Below are 19,403 nucleotides of genomic sequence, written 5' to 3' on the forward strand. Positions count from 1 at the left end.
CACTATGTACCCCACTTCTCAATCCTGGAAAAATGCTTGTGTATGCTGGCAAAATGAACGATCCAATTTCCTTCTCTGCTAAGGCTTAACAAGATTTACAGCAGCTCAGTCACCGGTGCTGTTGTCTTCAAGATGCAACTGAGGTCAAGCATTCGTAATGAAAGTCTATGGCAAAGCAGTATTGATCTTCATCAGGATGTGGTGAACATCCTGTCCTACAAATGTGCTCTTGTTTAGCAGCGGCTTATAAAAAGACAAAAAAATGAAGTTGACAAGAGCAATCTTGGAAATGTCACTTTTGAGAGGACAACACATTTTTAAGATATGAAAAAGCTTATTTCTAACATAATGTAAGGAAAACAAAAACCCCACAAGAGCCACTTAGATTTATTCATTTTTTCATGAACAATCTAAACATAAATTTTGCGAGATCCATTTCAGGTATGTCATAAATTACACCTCCCCGAGCATGCGTTTGGTGCCTGCAGATCTAAGCACAACCACAAGTAACTATGCTGAATCATATCTCATTCAATTGCACCAGCTACACTTTTTACATTTAAACAGATCTATGCAAAAATTAGTACGGAGTCTTAAAAATATAAATGCTCTCAGCTAGCAGTTTTAGAGCACGTAATTATGCACCGACTTGTGCTGATTAAAGTCCTACCAAAGCATTTTTCTAATTAGGACTTCAGTGTGAACTGAAAATTTCAAGTTGTTTCTGACTGAGATCTTTAATTCAGAGAGCAGAGAGCAGTATGTAAGTTATGCTAAACATACTGTTACAGTTCATAGTTAGCTTTTGCATTTCTTTTCATAAATTACACTTCAAATAAAACTTTATTTATATACTAATTAATTAAGACTAGATGAAGGTCAATCCAAGGTAAAAGATGGACAGTACTTAATGTGTCTCTGCAGAACTTATATCTACTGACCTTTTTTTTTTATAGCCCAGTTTTTCTGTTTAACTGGAAGGAAAAGTGCAGAGTTTCAACATAATATAGTATTCAGTAAAGGTTTATACTTGTTTTTATACTTGTATTAAGTACAATTGTACCCAAAAATTGCCATTTGTTTCATTGCTCATGATGAATTGACATAAGAAATTCACCAGTGTTTCATACTTAGATGGTGAGCTGTTATTGCGTTTTCTATCTGTTTTGGCAGGTCCGGATAGTTTCTTCCAGCAAAAGCCTCTATTGCTCTGTTTCAAGGGCAAGGATGGTGCCAACACATATACGGAGGTTGCAGGCTGTGCATGCAGTGTTACAATGAATAACAAATTATGTAGCAGTTGAGGTCAAGCACTCGACATAGAGACACAATTCTTTTCTAGTCTCCCCGAGGAGATGTTCAGACAGTTAGATTTGTGACTTTTTTTTTCATGAAGTCGCTTTAACTTTAGTCCACCTCCTTGTAATCACCTAACATTTCCTTCTAAACTGTTCTGCATTCAGTACCATAGCCTGAAGTGTCGTACATGTCCCAGGGCTCAGTAAGAGCTCCTCAAGCACTTTCAAGTGCTGACATGCGTTTGAACTGAAAACTCCCAGTCTGTCAGCACTTCACTCTTTCCCAACAGTCTCTTATTTCCATCCTCCGTAGCTCTGTGCACCTCTGGCTTCAGAGATGAAGTCAGCATCTTTCACATACGCTGTTTACCATAACCCTTTGGCTATACTGTACTCCATCCTGCATTCCCTGATGAGAAGCTTTGGTAGGATGGCTGCTCCCCTGGTAGACCAGCAGCACAATGTATCAGTGTTTAGAACTGTTGTCTCTCTCTGGTCCATTCCTGTCTCAAGTTTAATTTTCCTCCTCACACAGTCCTCTGAAAAACCGAACAATCAAACTTCCACATGTTGGTTGACTGTGCATTTTAAATAGCCTGTGAGTGAAGTGAGATAGACCGTTGACCTGTCATGGGTGCATTCTAATCACTCCAAGAACCCTGGGGAACAATATGTTGGTTCTCAGCATTGATGGATTGATAAAACTGCAGTAAAATGTCCTTCAGAAAACCATTCAAGTACTGTAACTGTCCATCCTAATCTGTGATTGAATGTGCGCATCGACCCACCATCTCCCGTCTGAGCTTGGATATACTCTGTAACCATGAAATTGATTAGAAGAATGAGAAAAAAATCCCACTTAGTGATTGTAGAATTGTCACTTGCTCAGTGGGAGTGAGAGTAAAGGTGTTTGCATGTCTTGCACTTTAACCTCTAACAGGGCAGTGATGGTGAAGCTGGGCCGAGAGGACAGCAGGGTATGTTTGGCCAGAAAGGAGATGAAGGACCAAGAGGATTCCCAGGTTTACCCGGACCCATTGGACTGCAGGTATTCCCAAAATCTGAGGAAATCTGAAACTTTTATATCTATATTTTGACTGTCTAACTCTTGTTCTCTAAACGCATGACAACCAGGTCACGTTGAACAGTGCCTCATTGGTATGTTCATTTCTTTCCCTTGTCAAAGCCATCCAGAGCAGAATGACTTCCTCCACACCCCTAAAACCGACAACATTTCATCTCTCCTTACATCATTTACATTACATCAAAACAAAGCATAATTTATTAATGCAGCCTTGACTCCTAATAGCACTTTGTATTGCTCCTGGGCAAATAATGCTTTTTCCCCTTCAAGGACTTTTCTTAGCATAGACTGTGCTAAAAAATCCATCACCATTGTGAACATTTTTGCATTTGGCATTTTGCCGCAACATTAGTGGTGGAGGAGAGACTGCCATTGGTTTTTCCACTCAGGCTACATTATTATCATGCAGTAAACCGCTCCCCTCTAGTACTCTCAGGTCTAAGTAAGAGACCAGCTGCTGTGGTATTTGACCAAGTATTTAAATCAATGTACAGTAAATCCATTTATCTTTTGCAGATGTTTTTTTAATGGGAATATTACAGTAAAGATAAAATATTCGGTCCTTAGAAGATTCAGAAAAAAAGGACAGCAACTTGCTTTCAATGAGAATGTCAGGGGTGTTGTACAAACCAGGACTTAGACCAGGGGGTTAAACATAAGGCCCGGGGACAGATGCAGCCCAGCAAAGACACCGGTCCAGCTAATTGGACAGTATGGATGTTTTTTGCAGTGGGTTCATAGAGAAAAAAAGACAATTTGCACTTACTGACTGTAAACTTTATATTTTATAATTATGGGACACAGTGAACAATGAACTACCAGAACTTTTATTATGTAGTGTCACTGGTCTGGCCCGCTTAAGATGAAAGTAGCCAAAATGTGGCTCACAATGTAAAATGAGTTTGAATTGACACACTTCTTGTTTTGGATATATAACAAGTGACCTTACAAATTACTGGTGTGTCTGAAAATTGCTTTATAAAACTGGACTGGCATATTAAATATACTTATACATGACAGTAATATTTTAGGGCTTTTGTCAATAAGTAACCTTCATTTTTGGTTCCACCTCCATGCACATTTACCTATGTCTACTTCTATTTTAAATTTAAAGCACAACCAACAAATTGCACCATTATTTGGTTTGATATGATCAGAAGTGATTAATGTTAGCTCAATTTATTTGGATATTGCACATGTGGATAGTTTAGTTTAGGCTAATTTGGTTTATTCAGAAGGTTAGCGTTAAGGTTACCTTATCTTTTTAGTGGAAAACTTTAAGGGAACCATCAAGCTAGTTATAACTAAACATCGCGAGAAAAACATAACAAACCTGATCATTTTGAAGGCATTCGTCTCCGAGCATGCACTTCTTATTTATTAAATTACCAACAGCAAGTCTCACAAATAGCACCATGGTTATAAGCCCTTATAGCAAAATAGCAGGTAAAAATATCAGCATATCACTTATAAAACATCATACAAATATGAAATAGTATAGTAATCAAGGATATAGCAATCCTTCATTATTGGTTGTTGTGCATTAAATTCTGTTTTAAAAAAAAACTTGGTCTTGTTAGTGTTGTAGCTGTAGATGAAGTCAACGCTGTTTGTGGCTGAGGCACAAGAGCCCTAATTACATTTTACCATAACAAGTAAACTTAAAAGTGAAGAAGTTTGCCCCATACATAACTGAGAGTTTGTAAGATCAAGAGTGTTCATGTTACTGTTGCACTGCTCTATTCAGTCCTCCCTTACTCAGAACTCCACAGAGTCAAAGGAAGGGCGAAGGGGTCAAGCGTTCGCTCATTTAACCCAGTGAACCGAAGTTTTGGAAACTTGCTTTGGTGGCAATGAATAAAGAAACGGCACACTTCAGAATAACTCAAAGTCAATTATCCAAGGACTCACCGAGGATGAAATTAGAGCAAAACCCTGCTGATCAATAGGGCCAGATAACGTTGTTATTAAGTGCAATTGGCTTTTAATTGAGCATAATGCACTTGATCTCAACTCTTTTAATTATGTTTGGCTAAGCTGCCCTTCAATAGATGGCAGCAGCTGCTGCGAGCTCAGCTCTTCAATGCAATTATCTGTAGCATTAATTATTTTTGACTATGGGGAATGAATGGCTCCAGTCTGAAAGCCCTCCATCATTTGGGGCCATGTTTGCCGTGGAATATTGGAGTCCTCACTGAGCGCAAGAAATCTTCAGATTAAGAGGTTAAGGTGGGAACATAGAGGAGAGTAAATATCAGATTTGATCACACCAGAGTGTGCTCATAGCTCAGGGCTAGTGTGGAAAATAAAAGGAAATGGCAGTTATAAGTAAATATTTATTGATTACATGTGTTTGAATGATGCTTGTTAATTCAATCCGTGCACCTATTTTGATATCAGTTCGAATATACAGTTTAGAAACAAGCCTGAAAGTCCGATATTGATCGACGCCTGTCACTTCAAAGCATTAGACATGAAATTGTTTGATGCTTGATTCATTTTCCCATTTGTACAACCCCTATGCTTTATTACCATGTCTAAATCCCAGTCACACTCTGTAATAAATAAGCCTTTCCTGTCATTACAAAGGTACAGTAAATCAACAAAATGGACTGAAACTACACGTATGTTTTCGCAGTGATCGATATGCATGTCATTTTCATTTTAGAGTAACTTATCATTACCGCTGCTTTCCACCCACCTTATGATTATGCATGCTCCATCACCGGAGTTAAACCAACACAACACATAATATCCATAATTATGCCAATACACAATAAGCTACAACAGCAAGTGAGAGCTTCTTCATTTCTGTTATAGATCCTCCTTCCCAAGGTGTATTCATACTGTTTCAGTCAAGCATGATTGAATCCCAGAACTGGATAATACGCATCGCCTCGGCTGTCCCCTTTGTTTCCACTTTCCTGTGGACGTAGATGGATGGCGTTTCCACCCTGCAATTTACACAGGCTGATTATACCCAAGCCTCCAATACCCTTTAATTACAATAGGTGTCCTTTTTGACTAATTGTGTGTTTACTCGCTGGGGTTCTGCTTGTATTAATGCATTCTCCATTGCGTTGCACACTACAACCCCACTATTCAATACACATCATCTGAAAGTACCTGTTAATGAGCAGCAAAATTGTATGTGTCTTTACGTTAGTGGATTTTCGAATGTGCAGTTTTGCCTTGAGTGCTGCCTCGCATGACCTTTTCTCTGAGTTTTGAAAAATTTGTCTGCTTTCCAGGGTTTGCCCGGCCCTCCTGGTGAAAAGGGAGAGAATGGAGACGTCGGACCAATGGTGAGTGCAGCTCTCTTTCGTATTGTTTTCACGAATAAGCCAGTGAAGTGAGAAATTGTGCTGATTGTTTAGAAGTTCTGGCTTGTAGCTGAGTCTGGTGACTCCACCAGCTGTATAGCAGATGTAAAAGAACCGAACATAAGCATTCCAAATATTTAAATTTGCGTGTGGTCTGTTTCTGTGCACTGTGTTTTGCATCATGTTTTATCATGTATTATTTGTTCACTGTTTTAAGAGTCAGAACAAACAAGCTTTTGCATGAAGGGTTGTTTTAATCTCACACCAGCACTTACACACGATAAACACAGATGCAGAGCAGCTTAGTTTTTTCTCTCCCTGTCTGTGTCTGACACTGACAAGGCACAATAAAAAATGTGGTAAACTACAACAGTGGGTCTGACATGTCTGTTGATGTTGTTGCTACTGCATCTACAAGTAAGACAGCAGCTATGACAATGCTATTATTAAAGTTACATACTATAAAAGAAGAAAACAATGTCTTAGAGTGAAGAAGTGATCACTGAAGGGGGCCGTTTATCCTTATTTTTAACTCCATATTTTTTATGTTTATTCTCCGAGAGTAGCTTTTACCTCAGTGCAGCCTCTCACTTCATACTCTTTTTGAAACAACGCGTTTTAATGCCCTTCTCTTGGGACACTCTTTCTTTCTTCTGATTGGTTGCCTCTCACCAACAAAAGGTTTGAACAGCAGTCGTATGCCCCAAGTTTACCTAATAAAGGACATACGCTCTCTCCTCGCCTTTTGACAGGGTCCACCTGGTCCTCCTGGCCCCAGAGGTCCTCAGGGTTCCGGTGGAGCCAGTGTAAGTTGATATTTGTTTTCTTTGTCCTCTATTAGGCTTCAGTTACAGTTAGCTTTTTTAAAAATTACAGCTTGTTAAATAATTTCTTTTTATAAGATTCTTGTACTCACTGCTGTCTCTGTGATTTATCTGCAGGGTGCACAAGGTCCTCCTGGGAGTATTGGTACAATGGGAGGTGTGGGTGAAAAGGTAAGAACCAAATATTGCTCATATCTTTTTCAGCTCCTAGAAATAAAATTATATCTTTTTCTTTGGTAAGTTTTGCCTCAAATTATGTTCGTTATATTTGCTGTTTCTCTTTCCACTTCTCAAGGACACTGCTATTAAAACACAAACTGAAAAAACACCGAGTTGTCAGTTGATACGCTAATTAGCTGATAAAGCTGGACTGTTTGATGTCAGTGTGATAATAAACTTTTCACAAACTAATTCACATATCACTGTAACATCACAGGGAGAAACCGGCGAGGCTGGCAACCCAGGACCACCTGGGGAGCCTGGTATCGGAGTAAGTGCTCTTTCTTGTTTCAATCTAGACAGCGTTTTTAACATCAAAGCCATGAGAACTGACTACTTATACACATCTAAACAGAGATTGCCACACAGTCTAGCACTCTGCGTTCTTGTGCAACTGGGACTGTTTTAACAATCAACCTATAAATATTGCTTAGCACAGCTAATTAAGTTGTGTAATTAGATGACACTTCAGCTGTCAGCTGTTCTACGGTCCCTCTAAGTATTTTTTACCTCTGATTAATCTAGTTCAATGTGTAGATATGCTAGCAACCTGAGGGCTTTTAAGCAGATAATTAGCTCAGCCGTATTTGCTACGCTCCACCCTTGATTGTGTCATTCATCTACCATCACGTGTTAGGCTGCAATAAGGGTAAAATTCTGAATATCTTATGTTCTGTGACAAAAGTATAACGTTTGTTGATTAAATTTTTATGGTGATTTCGTTTACATAATATGCATAAAATGTGTTCTATGATGCAGCACCTTGTGTTTGCCTGCCAACAAGGTCTCAGCTTTCCTTTCTTACGGTATAAAAAAGGAAAAGTTTTCACAGTAGTCAACCCGAACATCTTAGATCAGAGCTTTGCCATCAATCCAGACTAAGCCACTGCTTCTGTAAAGCAAGGGACACCTCACCTTGAGTCTGTCAGGATGTATTGACGTATCCGGTTGCTGCCTCGCTTCTGTGTACAGTGACAGATAGACTCCAGCGCTGCACGTCACAATGAGGTCAACTTTAAAGATGCCATGCTGGTATTCGCTCCAGCATTGCTCAGCTCTAGTGGACCAGTTAATGATTCTGGGCTTGTAATTATGCTTCAACTGCTGCTCTGAGTCATAGCCAATGTTTAAAGATTGCTATTACTACAGTCAGACACTATGCTGGACTAATTTGCTTCATCATTTGCTGGATAAAATAGAAATTTTCATTTGAAATAGATGCTCAAAGTTCAGTCAGTTGGGCTTTTTTCAGTTTTCTCCTCTTCTGGGCAGTTTTGTGAAAGTTTTGATGGTAGTTGGAGTGACAGCTTCAATAACATATTTGACTTGTTCCATATTTAGTATCCTATTGTCAAAGTAGTATGGATGGCTCTTATGTGGTCTTCATGGTGACAAGACATTGATTTATATTTCCTTAGGGCCCGAAAGGAGAAACGGGTGAGAAGGGAGAAACTGGGCCCCCGGGAGCTGCTGGACCCGCCGGTGCACGTGGACCCCCTGGAGATGATGGTCCCAAGGGTAACCCTGTATGTCATCTGCCCAAAAACACACACACGCATCCATGACTGATGCACTATTAGAGCTGCCAGCGACAGCGTCATTGTGTCATATTTCTCAGTCGAGCTTTCTTCTGCCACAGCTGTTGTTGACACAATGTCAAATATGTGAAGCAAGCTCACTTTTTTCAATGCCTCGATCTGTCTGCAGGGTCCTGTCGGCTTCCCAGGAGACTCTGGCCCCCCTGGTGAGCCTGGTGCTGCTGTAAGTGCTGCATTTATCCCTCAATCAGTCGCTTCATGTTTGCAGTATCACAGAATTTGATGTACATGCATCATAATAATTATGGTTATGAGTTAGTGGATTTTAATGATAGTCAGTTAACTCGAAAACAAAGAAAATATGATCAGTTTTTCAGTATTATACCTTTACCTTTTCTTTTTATCTGTGAAAATTATTTTTGATATTATAATGTTGTGTCTCAGGACTATAATTGATTAATGGTGTTTTGTCTGCCTCATTTGTGTATTTTGTTTAGGGTCTGGATGGTTTACCTGGAGACAGAGGAGATGATGGAGAGGCTGGGCAACCAGTAAGTCCAACATTATCATATTACTGTAAATGTGAGAGAACGGACCAGGATTTACTCTTTCATTAGTTGAAAATAACAGTAATGGAAAAATGAAGATAAAATTTCTAATAGTGCCTATTACAAACAATTTCAATTTACTACTGCTGTAATATATACAGTTTACAATGAGGAAGCTCTAGTAATAACACAGTGAAGTGAGTGTAAAAGAGACCAAAAAACTGTTTCATATCCATCCTTTAAAATTGGGTATCTCTTTTTACAGATGTAGAGATATCTCATTATGTAACATCACCCTCCATTTTTATGAAGTGGAGTTAAGTGTTCTGTCTATTCTACTTTAGGGCCCTCCAGGTCCATCTGGTGAAGCTGGAGTACCAGGACCTCCTGGCAAAAGGGTGAGTACATTTCAAAAATGATGCATGCGATGATACTTTGATTCGAGACATTTTTAGATTCACAACATTCTTAACATGCTTAGTGCTACTTTACTATCCACGGCACGGTGATACATATTTATGATCACATACTCGGGTCTTTAATTGATCCATGGTTTCACAGGAAATTTGTTCCGTTAGTTAAATCCTAGAATAACCAGTAATTTCCATGAGCAGTCATACTGCAGGACAGTATTGGCGTATTGTGAATTTGACTGGCAGCAAGAGTGAAAGAGTAGGACTGCTGCTGCTGCTAATGTCAGGAAATGAACTTGTCACTATAATTTCAGGCACTCTGCACCTTTTCATTCACACCAGACTTCAGCTGAGATTATTTCATTTCACTTGGGCTGCTTTTTTTATGATGCCTTTCAATTACGGTAATAATGTTTTACAATTATCAATAAAGCATGTTGTTAATGTACCATATCAAAAGCTGCCACAGCGTGACAAGAGAGAAGGACACTTTCATATTTCAAGTTCTTTGGGGTTTTTTGTTTGGTTTTTTGCCAGCAGTGTGGTGCCAGTGAATATGCCCAATCAAGCACCGATTCCACACATTTCCGATTCAATTTTATTTATAAAGCACCAAATCACAAGGCACTTTATACTGTGAGGTACAGACCCTATAATGATACAGAGAAAACGCCAAAACTCATATGATAGAGCATTTGGCATAAAAATATTGTGACACCACAAAATTGACTCCCTCAAAGCTGTAACAACTGACCTCAGTGCCGACGAGATGGGCTGTAGGACAAAATATACCGATGATTAGGAGATAGCACTTGTTTTTATGGAAATTTCCAAAATGTTTCATAGTAATGTTACATAATATTTGTCAGGTGGTTCTGAAAAAGGCACCAAGTCAGGACTAATTGAATGCCAGCATCACCACTGGCACAGATTAGTGGCAGAAAAAAGTATATTTAGATATACAGCTACGGACCTTGAGGAATAACTTTTGCTTTAAAATGAGCAGTCTGATATTGTCACAGGGGAGAAACATATTTCAGTGCCATTTTTCTGTACTCTTCTTTGAGCAGTATTTTGACTACAGGGATTGTGATTAAAAAGGTCTGATGTGGCTTAAACACATTCATTTCTCAGTCCTATCAGCAACAAAGTGCTTGTGTGGAGATATTGTACAGCCCTGTGGGTTCTTGGACAGATCACTGGATAGATATTGCAGCATTATCTGAGATTGAGGGTTCCAAAAACTATATCTGCCTGTGGTGGTGCTTTACTGCTAGAAATGTTATTCGTTAGGCATCGGGCGCAGTAGTTTGGATGTTTTAGATGCGATTCTGTGTCTTGGGATAAAATGCAGGCTCGGATGGATGCGCATGCATTTTAAAAACGTTGGCCTGGTAAACATTTTTTATCCAGAGAATTTGTATTCAAAGGGGTAGTTTGGTGGTGGCAGAGGCTGGAGAACAAATTAGACCCCAGTTGCATGTCCATATTAATAGACTTAGCGATATGATTTTTCATCCTTCTCCAAGGTAATTCTGCGTTAGTTTCTTGCCCAATATCTCCTTGAAATTGACTCAGGTTCGGTGCTCATTGATGCATGTGGCTGCTTGCCTACATTAGCACACATACGCACGGGTGCGCACACACACGGCCGCATCCACACACAGTCAGGCACACATTCACTAATGCACATACGCAGTTGCCAGTGCTTGTAACCTACATTGAGGACTGGTGGCTTTTGTTTGGTCTATTTGATTATGGGTTGTAATGGCAAATGTCAGCCCACTTACAAGGTTTTGACCAGAGGCTGTTTGGTGAAAATGCTGATGCATTTTTATCTCAGTATGTTTGGAATGTAGGACAATTTGCTTGCAATGATGTTGCCTGGTCCTGCGTAACTCAAGGTCAGAGCATGCTTCAGCTAAATAATTAGTATGTATATGAAACTGCTGTGTGTTTTGCAAATGTTGGATCATTTTACTTTTAGCATTTTAGCAGGTTTTACAATGATTTGTTTTCCAAATATGTGCTTACAAAATCCTCATATTGTTTAAACTTTGTTTTTACCAGGGACCCGCTGGACCAGCAGGTCAGGCAGGCAGACAAGGAGAAAAGGGATCTAAGGTAAGTTAGAGAAACTAGGATTTTGTAAATTATAATCGTGTTTTGAACGGTGTTAATATATACTGTTTAATTTTTTTTTTTTAAAGTTTGGGTAATTATAACTATATTACAGCATTTAACCTAACTTATGAATATAATAAACGTGTTGATCTTATGAAGTATGAAAGCTATTTATCTTACTGATGAACAACGATTTGTCATCTGAATCTTCAGCTTCAGCTTATATAGTGATTTTCAACTTTTTTGAGTACAGTAATTTGATTATATTAATATGTCAAAATGTTAGCATGATTTCAGTTGATTTCACTAAAAAAGGCTAAAAAAATCCATTGTTCACGACCACATGGCAGATAGACAAAGCTACTGAATAGCTACTGAACATAGTGGACCATTTAAAGAGTAAGATATTTCAGTCAGAATTTGGCAGAGACCAAAAACAGCCAAGGGATTTGCTAGTATAAAAAAGGACTCCACATGAGTAATAAGGCTGCTCCAAAACTGCTGGATGTGTCATAAGCAACTGTGAGCCAACAAGATTGTCATAACTCCTTAATGTCTTTCTTTGCATGTTGAAATAAAATGCCAAATTTTTCAAATATTTGCAAAAATGTTTTCCAGCAAAAAGAAATGTCTAGAAATTCTGGAAAGAACAAGCTACATACAACGTCAACAGATTTGATTGTTTTGTTAAAGTACACAATTTTCTGCACAATCAAAGATAATGATTGAAAGAGTTTAAAAATCATTGAAAGTTTTAAATTGTGTTGGGTTTTTTTGTACACAAATCACATGGTTTAAAGAATTGCACAAACAGAAAACATGACAAATATCACTTCTTTTGTATTTTTGTCAGTCTCCAGCTCTGACTTATTTTCAACACACGCACACACTCACAGACGGACATATGGACAAAGTGCACATTCTATCCACACTGAGGTAAAGGATTACACTTGATTTGACGGAGACAAGCCAAAGCCTGCGTGGTGATCCTTGAGTGTCAAATACAGGCCTAATTAGTTGTCAGAACAATCTAATCCGCTCCTCCTATCATCCTAGTCAATATGACATCTCTGGAACTTCAATACATAAAAACCTGTCGTTCCTGCTCAGAGACAGCATATCTGACCTGGTAACATTTGGTCTGTTTTGACCTCGCAAATCCTCAAATCCCTCCACTCTAAGCTTTTGCAGCAGAAAACATTCAGAATATCGAAATGTATGACTTTGAGATACAGGATTAGTTTAATTATCAAGTTGGATAGAGGTCATATAGTGTTGGTACCACAGGATTTTGCGATTTTGCGTGTGGGCGATATGACCAAAAATATTTATCACGATATACATTTGAAAATTTGCGATAACGATATAACTGATGGATATAATTGACACTGGACAAAATACTTTACAACTCCTCAACTTTATTAGTGCAAAAAAAAAAAAAAAACCATCAATGTATTTTCACTTAAACAAGCAGCTTTTTTTAAGTGCATTAAAGTTATATAAAAAAATTAACAGTGCAAATCCAAATTCCTTGCTGACAGTTTAACCAAAAGGCATTTCCAGTGGAAATTGGCCGACATATCCTCAGCATAACCATGTATAATATCCACAAAACTTAAAAAGAGGTTAAACACTAGTGATGTGCGGATCGATACTGAAATATCAATTCCTCCGATACCAGTCATTTATGTTCTAGAATCGATTCTCACATTAAAATATCGATATTTTAGTAATTTAGGGTAAATTTGTAGTTTATCATTAATAGGAACACAGTAGAAATAACCTATTTCATTCGGATTGTCTACAATTGGAAGGAACTACTTCCTCTTCCGCCTTTCATAGTCATGTGCGAAATATGGCTGTATAAATGTGGCAGCCCCTTGGCGTGCACACTCACAACAATGGCTGAGCGTAATTGGAGTTATGTACGGACGTATTTTACATCCACAAACAGCCGAGACATGGTTTGCGATACATGTGGCAAGAAAGTGAGGTTGTGGTAACACCATAAATTTGTCAAACACCCCAGAGTAAATCATATCACAGAATATGACGAGCGTATGTTGAGGCGAACTGAAGAGGAGGACAGGGACAGGTGCTGCTAGGGCGAGACAGACGTCTCTCACGGAGTCCTTTAGTGCTGCAGGCAGGCAAGGTGTTCAAATAGCGCACAACTTAAGGTTTTTTATTTCTATATGATGAACTCTGCATTATTAAGTGATAAGAACAAGTAATCTGATGTCCTGTAATCATTATGACACTATAATTTGAGATACAATAAATAAAATACGTTTTTGTACAAAGTATCGGTATCGGATCAGTATCGTCGATACCACCCTGAATTTTACTTGGTATTCGATCGGAAAGGAAATCAGTGGTATGGCACATCACTATTATACACACACACAATACGGTAATATTATGTTGAAGCACAGTACGTATCAATCCGTGAGGCGCCTGCCTACGGTAGCCGTAATGCTCCGACAATCCATCAAGCGGTGCGGCTTCGTAGCTTAGCAAAGTCGTACTGAAACATTTGACAGATTTTCCAGCGCCGTGTACGACACAAAATCGTTTACTGACACAATTCTGGTTGTGTCAGTAAACACAACCAGAATTCATACATAAGACCAGAGATGGGCAGTAACGCGTTACTTGTAACGCGTTACTGTAAACTGATTACTTTTTTCAAGTAACGAGTAAAGTAAGGGATTACTATTGCAAAAACGGTAATTAGATTACCGTTACTTTCCCGTAGGAACGCTGCGTTACTGCGTTACTAAAACCGTGATTTTTTTGCAAGAATGTCTCATGACAGTGACGTAAGCGAGTGCGACGTTTGTGACAACAGCTGTGTGCAGATCAACAAGGGAGTGCAGGAGAGAGTATGAGCGTGCAGCGTTTAAAGCGTGGAAGTACTGACCTTATTTTGAGTTTGATTCCATAAAAAGTGACAAAAACATTAGCATCCGTTGTGCGTGGGAAGAAAACTTCTTTTTACAGCGAAAAAAACCCCTAAGCTTCCAAGCAAGCACCGAGTGCGCTATGAGGTAATGGGAAATTCACAGAGAAACTCGCGGATTCGTCCACTGACCGCTGCGGCACACCTGCACCAGGGTAAACCTCCGCCTACCCTGCTCCTGTTTTACAGGTGAAAATAGAGCAACAGGACCGCTAGTCTGTGACTTTATTTATTTTCTGCTGTGTTTTACTTGCATCTATTTGAAAGAGTGAGTGTAAACACACACAAAAAAATATTTTATGTGCTGGAATGTGCAGAAAATAGGTTTAAATGTTAAACTAATTTATTCAAGTCAGAGAATGTTGCATATAATTAAATTTTTGCTTGATGCATAAAGTTAAAAGATTAAAATTAATAAAACAAGTTTTAAAAAGGGACTTTTCCATTTGATTACATTTTGTGATGGATTATGCAGAAAAAGTAGAATTAGCCTGACAGATCTATCGCTTTATTACCTATTCAGGTTGTAAATCGTGTTTTTAAAAAGTAACTAAGTAATTAATTACTTTTGAAAATAAGTAATCAGTAAAGTAACGGGATTACTTTTTTGGGTAAGTAATCAGTAATTAGTTACTGATTACTTTTTTCAAGTAACTTGACCAACACTGCATAAGACACACAGGATTATAAGGGGCACTGTCGATTTTCAGAAAAATCAAAGGATTGATTTTAACTGTGCCGTATTTTCCAAACAACACGGTAATAACGACTGCCCGCTAGCATGCTCTACCCAACTAGTGCTTTGTTGTGTATCTGACGGATGAAAGCTAAACCAGTTCCACACCACTGAAGTTGCAGCATTTTTACAAACCAATTCTGGTTCATCCGTTTCATTTAACGATCCGCTTTCGCTCTTCTCATTCTGCGTCGCCACCATGTGCGTATGTAAACAAAGGCACTGCGCACTGCATTTTACCATATTCTATCGCGATATTTCATTTTCTTATTGATGCCCAACATTACACCGGTATTACCGTGAACGGTATGATATAGCCTATTGCCTGTATTGCAAAGCAAAGGTCCCTGCAAAGTTTTGACAATCGCCAGAATAAATATGTGGGTTCTTGTTTTGTTTGGATCTGCTACCCATGGCTGTATATAAGTGTGCATAATATCCAAAGACCATCTGTTTTATACATTTGATGAGAAAGTTAAATACAGTTAACATGGAATTGTTTGTTTTCTTTTTATTTTCTTTTTTTGCCTACAGAAGTTTGCTTTTCAAATGGTACACTACTCGTGAATGACATAAGGACTAATGTTACTTTGTTTTACAGGGAGAAGCTGGAGCAGAAGGACCTGTTGGGAAAACTGGACCTGTGGGACCCCAAGGTCCCCCTGGAAAGTCTGGTGCTGAGGGTCTTCGTGGAATCCCAGGCCCTGTTGTGAGTGGATCTTTGATAATCACATTTTCTGCACCATTATACATTTTATAAGCAAGTATTACTGGCAAACCTCCTAATAATTGTTTTATTTAATTATAAAAAAATACAATTTTTTCTTATTTTCAGGGTGAGCAAGGACTCTCTGGTGCTTCCGGTCAAGATGGCCCTCCTGGTCCTATTGTAAGACATTTCCTTGCACCGCCCCCATATAATACTTTAATATCTGGAATATGAACTGCTTTCTAGTCATAAGCGTATTTATAAATCAGCCATTTTCAACAGGATTGTTATGACACAATAAAGTTTTTGGTGTGATCGTTGGTTTTGTAGCTCTGCAAAGAGATATTAAATAGTAAACACAAATGCAGAGATCAGTGTCGGCTGTCATTGTAAGACAGTGTGAATTCATTTCACACTGACAGTTAGACTTGACAACCTGATTCTCTCTCCACAGGGACCCCCTGGACTTCCTGGTATGAAAGGTGACTCTGGATCCAAGGGAGAGAAGGCAAGACATTATTACGATGCTAATCTCAAATTGCTTTATTTTATATTTCTCGTGTCTGCTTATGCACCTTATCTGAAGCTTCCCAAGTAAGCAAATATCTTGGCCTGTCTCTTTGTTCACACTCCCAGTGAGAAAAAGAAAGGCTCTGATTTGTGAGGAGTCTTTCACACAGTGATTTAATGCAGTGAATGAATATGTATAAGCCCAATAATATCATCTTCGTAATGGTCATTGGTTTAATGCCAGCATGCAGTAGTCAGAAGCAGATGGTCATAACATTGCTCACCAGCAGGTGCTGAGACAGACCACCATTGTTAAATATGATGACTGCAATAAACACACTAATTATTTATATGCAGAAATAAGACAGCGCTGAGGCCATCTTGCCAGTCATTGTGAATAAACTCACATATGAATTAGCATATTTACTTTTCTTGTTGGTCGTAAATGTACAGACATTAAAATATTGCCGATATGAAAATGATGTAACATAATTAGTAAAAATATTTTCTTTTTGAATTGATTTCGTGCCCCTTTAATATATTTTGATTTGGCTTCTTCTTCTGGCTCTAGGGTCACCCAGGTCTAATTGGTCTAATTGGACCTCCTGGTGAACCTGGAGAGAAGGGAGACAGAGGTCTTCCTGGACCCCAGGGAACTGCAGGTGGCAAGGGAGAGTCTGTAAGTATCCCATAGAGTCATTAAATTAGCTTATACAGTAAATGTGAAGCCTGTTAAGTTACACTGAACATCAGTTTGTTTGTGTTCTAATAATTATTCTTATACTGCCACTTTGTGGCAAATAATCAATAATGAAAATGGGTTATCTGTCACTGCCTTTACTGCAAGACATTTTGAGTTGAATAGATATGATTTCATATCTTATTTTACACATCTATTCACTACATGTTGATTGACATCATTTATTTTAAATTTTCAGGGCATTAATGGTCAATCGGGTCCTCTTGGCCCTCCTGGTCCTCCTGGAATTTCTGTAAGTTACAAATCTTGCTGAACAAACATGTTTTCCATCTTCGATTCAGTGTTGTTCACCTGTTAATATTGCCTTAATTCCCTTCAGGGTCCTCAAGGACAAAAGGGCGCAAAAGGATCAACTGTAAGTTATAATCTTTCTTCTGCATTGTTTTTAAAAGAAGAGGCTTCCTTTAAATAAAATAAATCAATGATAACTTTTGTTTTCAGGGTTCAACTGGTCAGAAGGGAGACCCTGGATTGATTGGGCCACCCGGACCACCTGTGAGTTACCAGTTTATTGTCGTTAAATTATACATTGTACATAATGCTCATTAACATTACATTACATTAACAATAAGACTGTTACTGAGTTGCTGGCTTAGTAAATCATGGGGATTAATCAGCAAATATTTTTCCAGTCTATTAATTACTGGTAATTTCTAAATAAAGCATGATGGCATGGTTCCGGCTCCTTAATTGTAATTATTATTGTGAATGAAGTACTTTGGTTTTGAACAGTTGCCCACAGGTCATTTCTTCACCTTGTGATTTGTGAACTTTTTAGTCTTTTGTACTGTTAGACAGAAAAGTGTAGTTTACAAAAATTCCACTTGACCTTTAACCTCTGTGCTGCAGGGTCCACCTGCTGATATCATCCAGCCCCTGCCTATCCAGCAGTCTGCCCGAAAGACCAGAAGGCAAGCTGAGATGCAGGAAGATGAGCCACTGGCAGACTACGGCGTTGATGGCGTGGAGGGAATGGAGGATGTTTTTGGATCTCTCAACAACCTCAAACAGGACATTGAGCGCATGAAGTTCCCAATGGGCACCCAAGATAACCCAGCCAGGACCTGCAATGACCTGCATCTTAGCCAGCCTGATTTCCCAGATGGTAAAATTTAGATTTTAACATTTAGTTATATATTAGAAGTGACTTACAGTAGAAAAAATGTGTATTTCTACATAGTTAAGCAGTCTTTTTCAAGCTGTTCATTGTACCACCTCCTTATGTATGTCTCTGTTTCTCTCTTAGGTGAATACTGGATTGATCCAAACCAGGGCTGTATAGGAGACACCATCAAAGTGTTCTGTAACTTCACAGCAGGTGGAGAAACCTGCATCTACCCAGACAAGAAATCCACAGGGGCAAGTGACATTGACACCTGATTATATACAGTTGAAGCCAACATATTGTCCTTTTGTCGCAGTCAATCAACAATTGATCTGCTTTATATAATAATAATAATAGTAATCATAATAATAACACATTATAATTACATAGCCCTGTTCAGTAGGGTATTGACAAAGATTAGTGCTATTTGCAGTTATTTGTTAAAGGTCTGTTTACAGCAGTGGCAATACTAGCACTTTATTAGTTTGGTAATTCATTTAATTAATGTGTGATATTTATTGCAGGCTAGAATATCTAACTGGCCTAAGGAGTCTCCAGGTTCATGGTTCAGTGAATTTAAGCGTGGCAAAATCGTGAGTCAACCCGCACAGCTCTTATTTTGTTTTCTATTACCTCCCAGTAGACATTCGCATCCTTTTCAGATAAGTTTTTCAATTTTGCTCCTTTATCATTTTGTCTTTCTTACAGTTACTCTTTCCCACCAACATCTCTCCTTTCTTCCCCTGTTATACATCTCCCTCTCATATGCTTTGCATTTTACCTTTCCTCAATTTCCTTTTGTTCCTCCACTTGTTTCCTGCTACTTAATTTTTTCATTCCTGTCTCATACTATTTTTCAGCTTCACTCACCTCACTCCATCTCTCATTACCATAATTATATTTCTTCTTTCCAACTTTTACCACATCCTTTCTCCCTCTCTCAGTTTTTTTCATTCTCTCCATGTTTCCCCAGTTAAGCTACGTTGATGCAGCAGACAACGCCATCAACCCAGTGCAGATGACCTTCCTGAAGCTGCTAAGCTCCTCAGCTCGGCAGAACTTCACCTACATTTGCCATCAGTCTGTGGCCTGGCACGATATAGATGCTGACAGCTATGACAAGGCACTGCGCTTCCTGGGCTCCAACGACGAGGAAATGTCTTATGACAATAATCCCTTCATCAGGCCGCTGATGGACGGCTGCTCGGTAAACGCTAATTTTCTAACTTTCAGTTTGTAATTAAACTTTT

The 19,403-nt window shown here is 38.7% G+C and overlaps 1 protein-coding gene across 1 annotated transcript in view; it reads left to right on the plus strand.

Moving 5' to 3' along the window:
• Nucleotides 1-19,403, plus strand: part of col11a1b (collagen, type XI, alpha 1b) — an 81,809-nt gene that overhangs the window by 59,628 nt on the left and 2,778 nt on the right. The window contains exons 46-66 of the mRNA XM_084911862.1: nucleotides 2,239-2,346; nucleotides 5,634-5,687; nucleotides 6,458-6,511; nucleotides 6,647-6,700; nucleotides 6,966-7,019; nucleotides 8,167-8,274; nucleotides 8,456-8,509; nucleotides 8,784-8,837; nucleotides 9,179-9,232; nucleotides 11,318-11,371; nucleotides 15,671-15,778; nucleotides 15,905-15,958; nucleotides 16,233-16,286; nucleotides 16,860-16,967; nucleotides 17,227-17,280; nucleotides 17,368-17,403; nucleotides 17,490-17,543; nucleotides 17,898-18,153; nucleotides 18,295-18,407; nucleotides 18,678-18,746; nucleotides 19,127-19,360. Of these exons, the coding sequence (XP_084767988.1) occupies nucleotides 2,239-2,346; nucleotides 5,634-5,687; nucleotides 6,458-6,511; nucleotides 6,647-6,700; nucleotides 6,966-7,019; nucleotides 8,167-8,274; nucleotides 8,456-8,509; nucleotides 8,784-8,837; nucleotides 9,179-9,232; nucleotides 11,318-11,371; nucleotides 15,671-15,778; nucleotides 15,905-15,958; nucleotides 16,233-16,286; nucleotides 16,860-16,967; nucleotides 17,227-17,280; nucleotides 17,368-17,403; nucleotides 17,490-17,543; nucleotides 17,898-18,153; nucleotides 18,295-18,407; nucleotides 18,678-18,746; nucleotides 19,127-19,360 (1,788 nt within the window). The remainder of the gene's footprint in view (nucleotides 1-2,238; nucleotides 2,347-5,633; nucleotides 5,688-6,457; nucleotides 6,512-6,646; nucleotides 6,701-6,965; nucleotides 7,020-8,166; nucleotides 8,275-8,455; nucleotides 8,510-8,783; nucleotides 8,838-9,178; nucleotides 9,233-11,317; nucleotides 11,372-15,670; nucleotides 15,779-15,904; nucleotides 15,959-16,232; nucleotides 16,287-16,859; nucleotides 16,968-17,226; nucleotides 17,281-17,367; nucleotides 17,404-17,489; nucleotides 17,544-17,897; nucleotides 18,154-18,294; nucleotides 18,408-18,677; nucleotides 18,747-19,126; nucleotides 19,361-19,403) is intronic.

This window comes from Perissodus microlepis, chromosome 18, assembly GCF_051167445.1.
Source record: "Perissodus microlepis isolate ML-2025 ecotype Zambia chromosome 18, ASM5116744v1, whole genome shotgun sequence".
Classification (NCBI taxonomy): Eukaryota; Metazoa; Chordata; class Actinopteri; order Cichliformes; family Cichlidae; genus Perissodus; species Perissodus microlepis.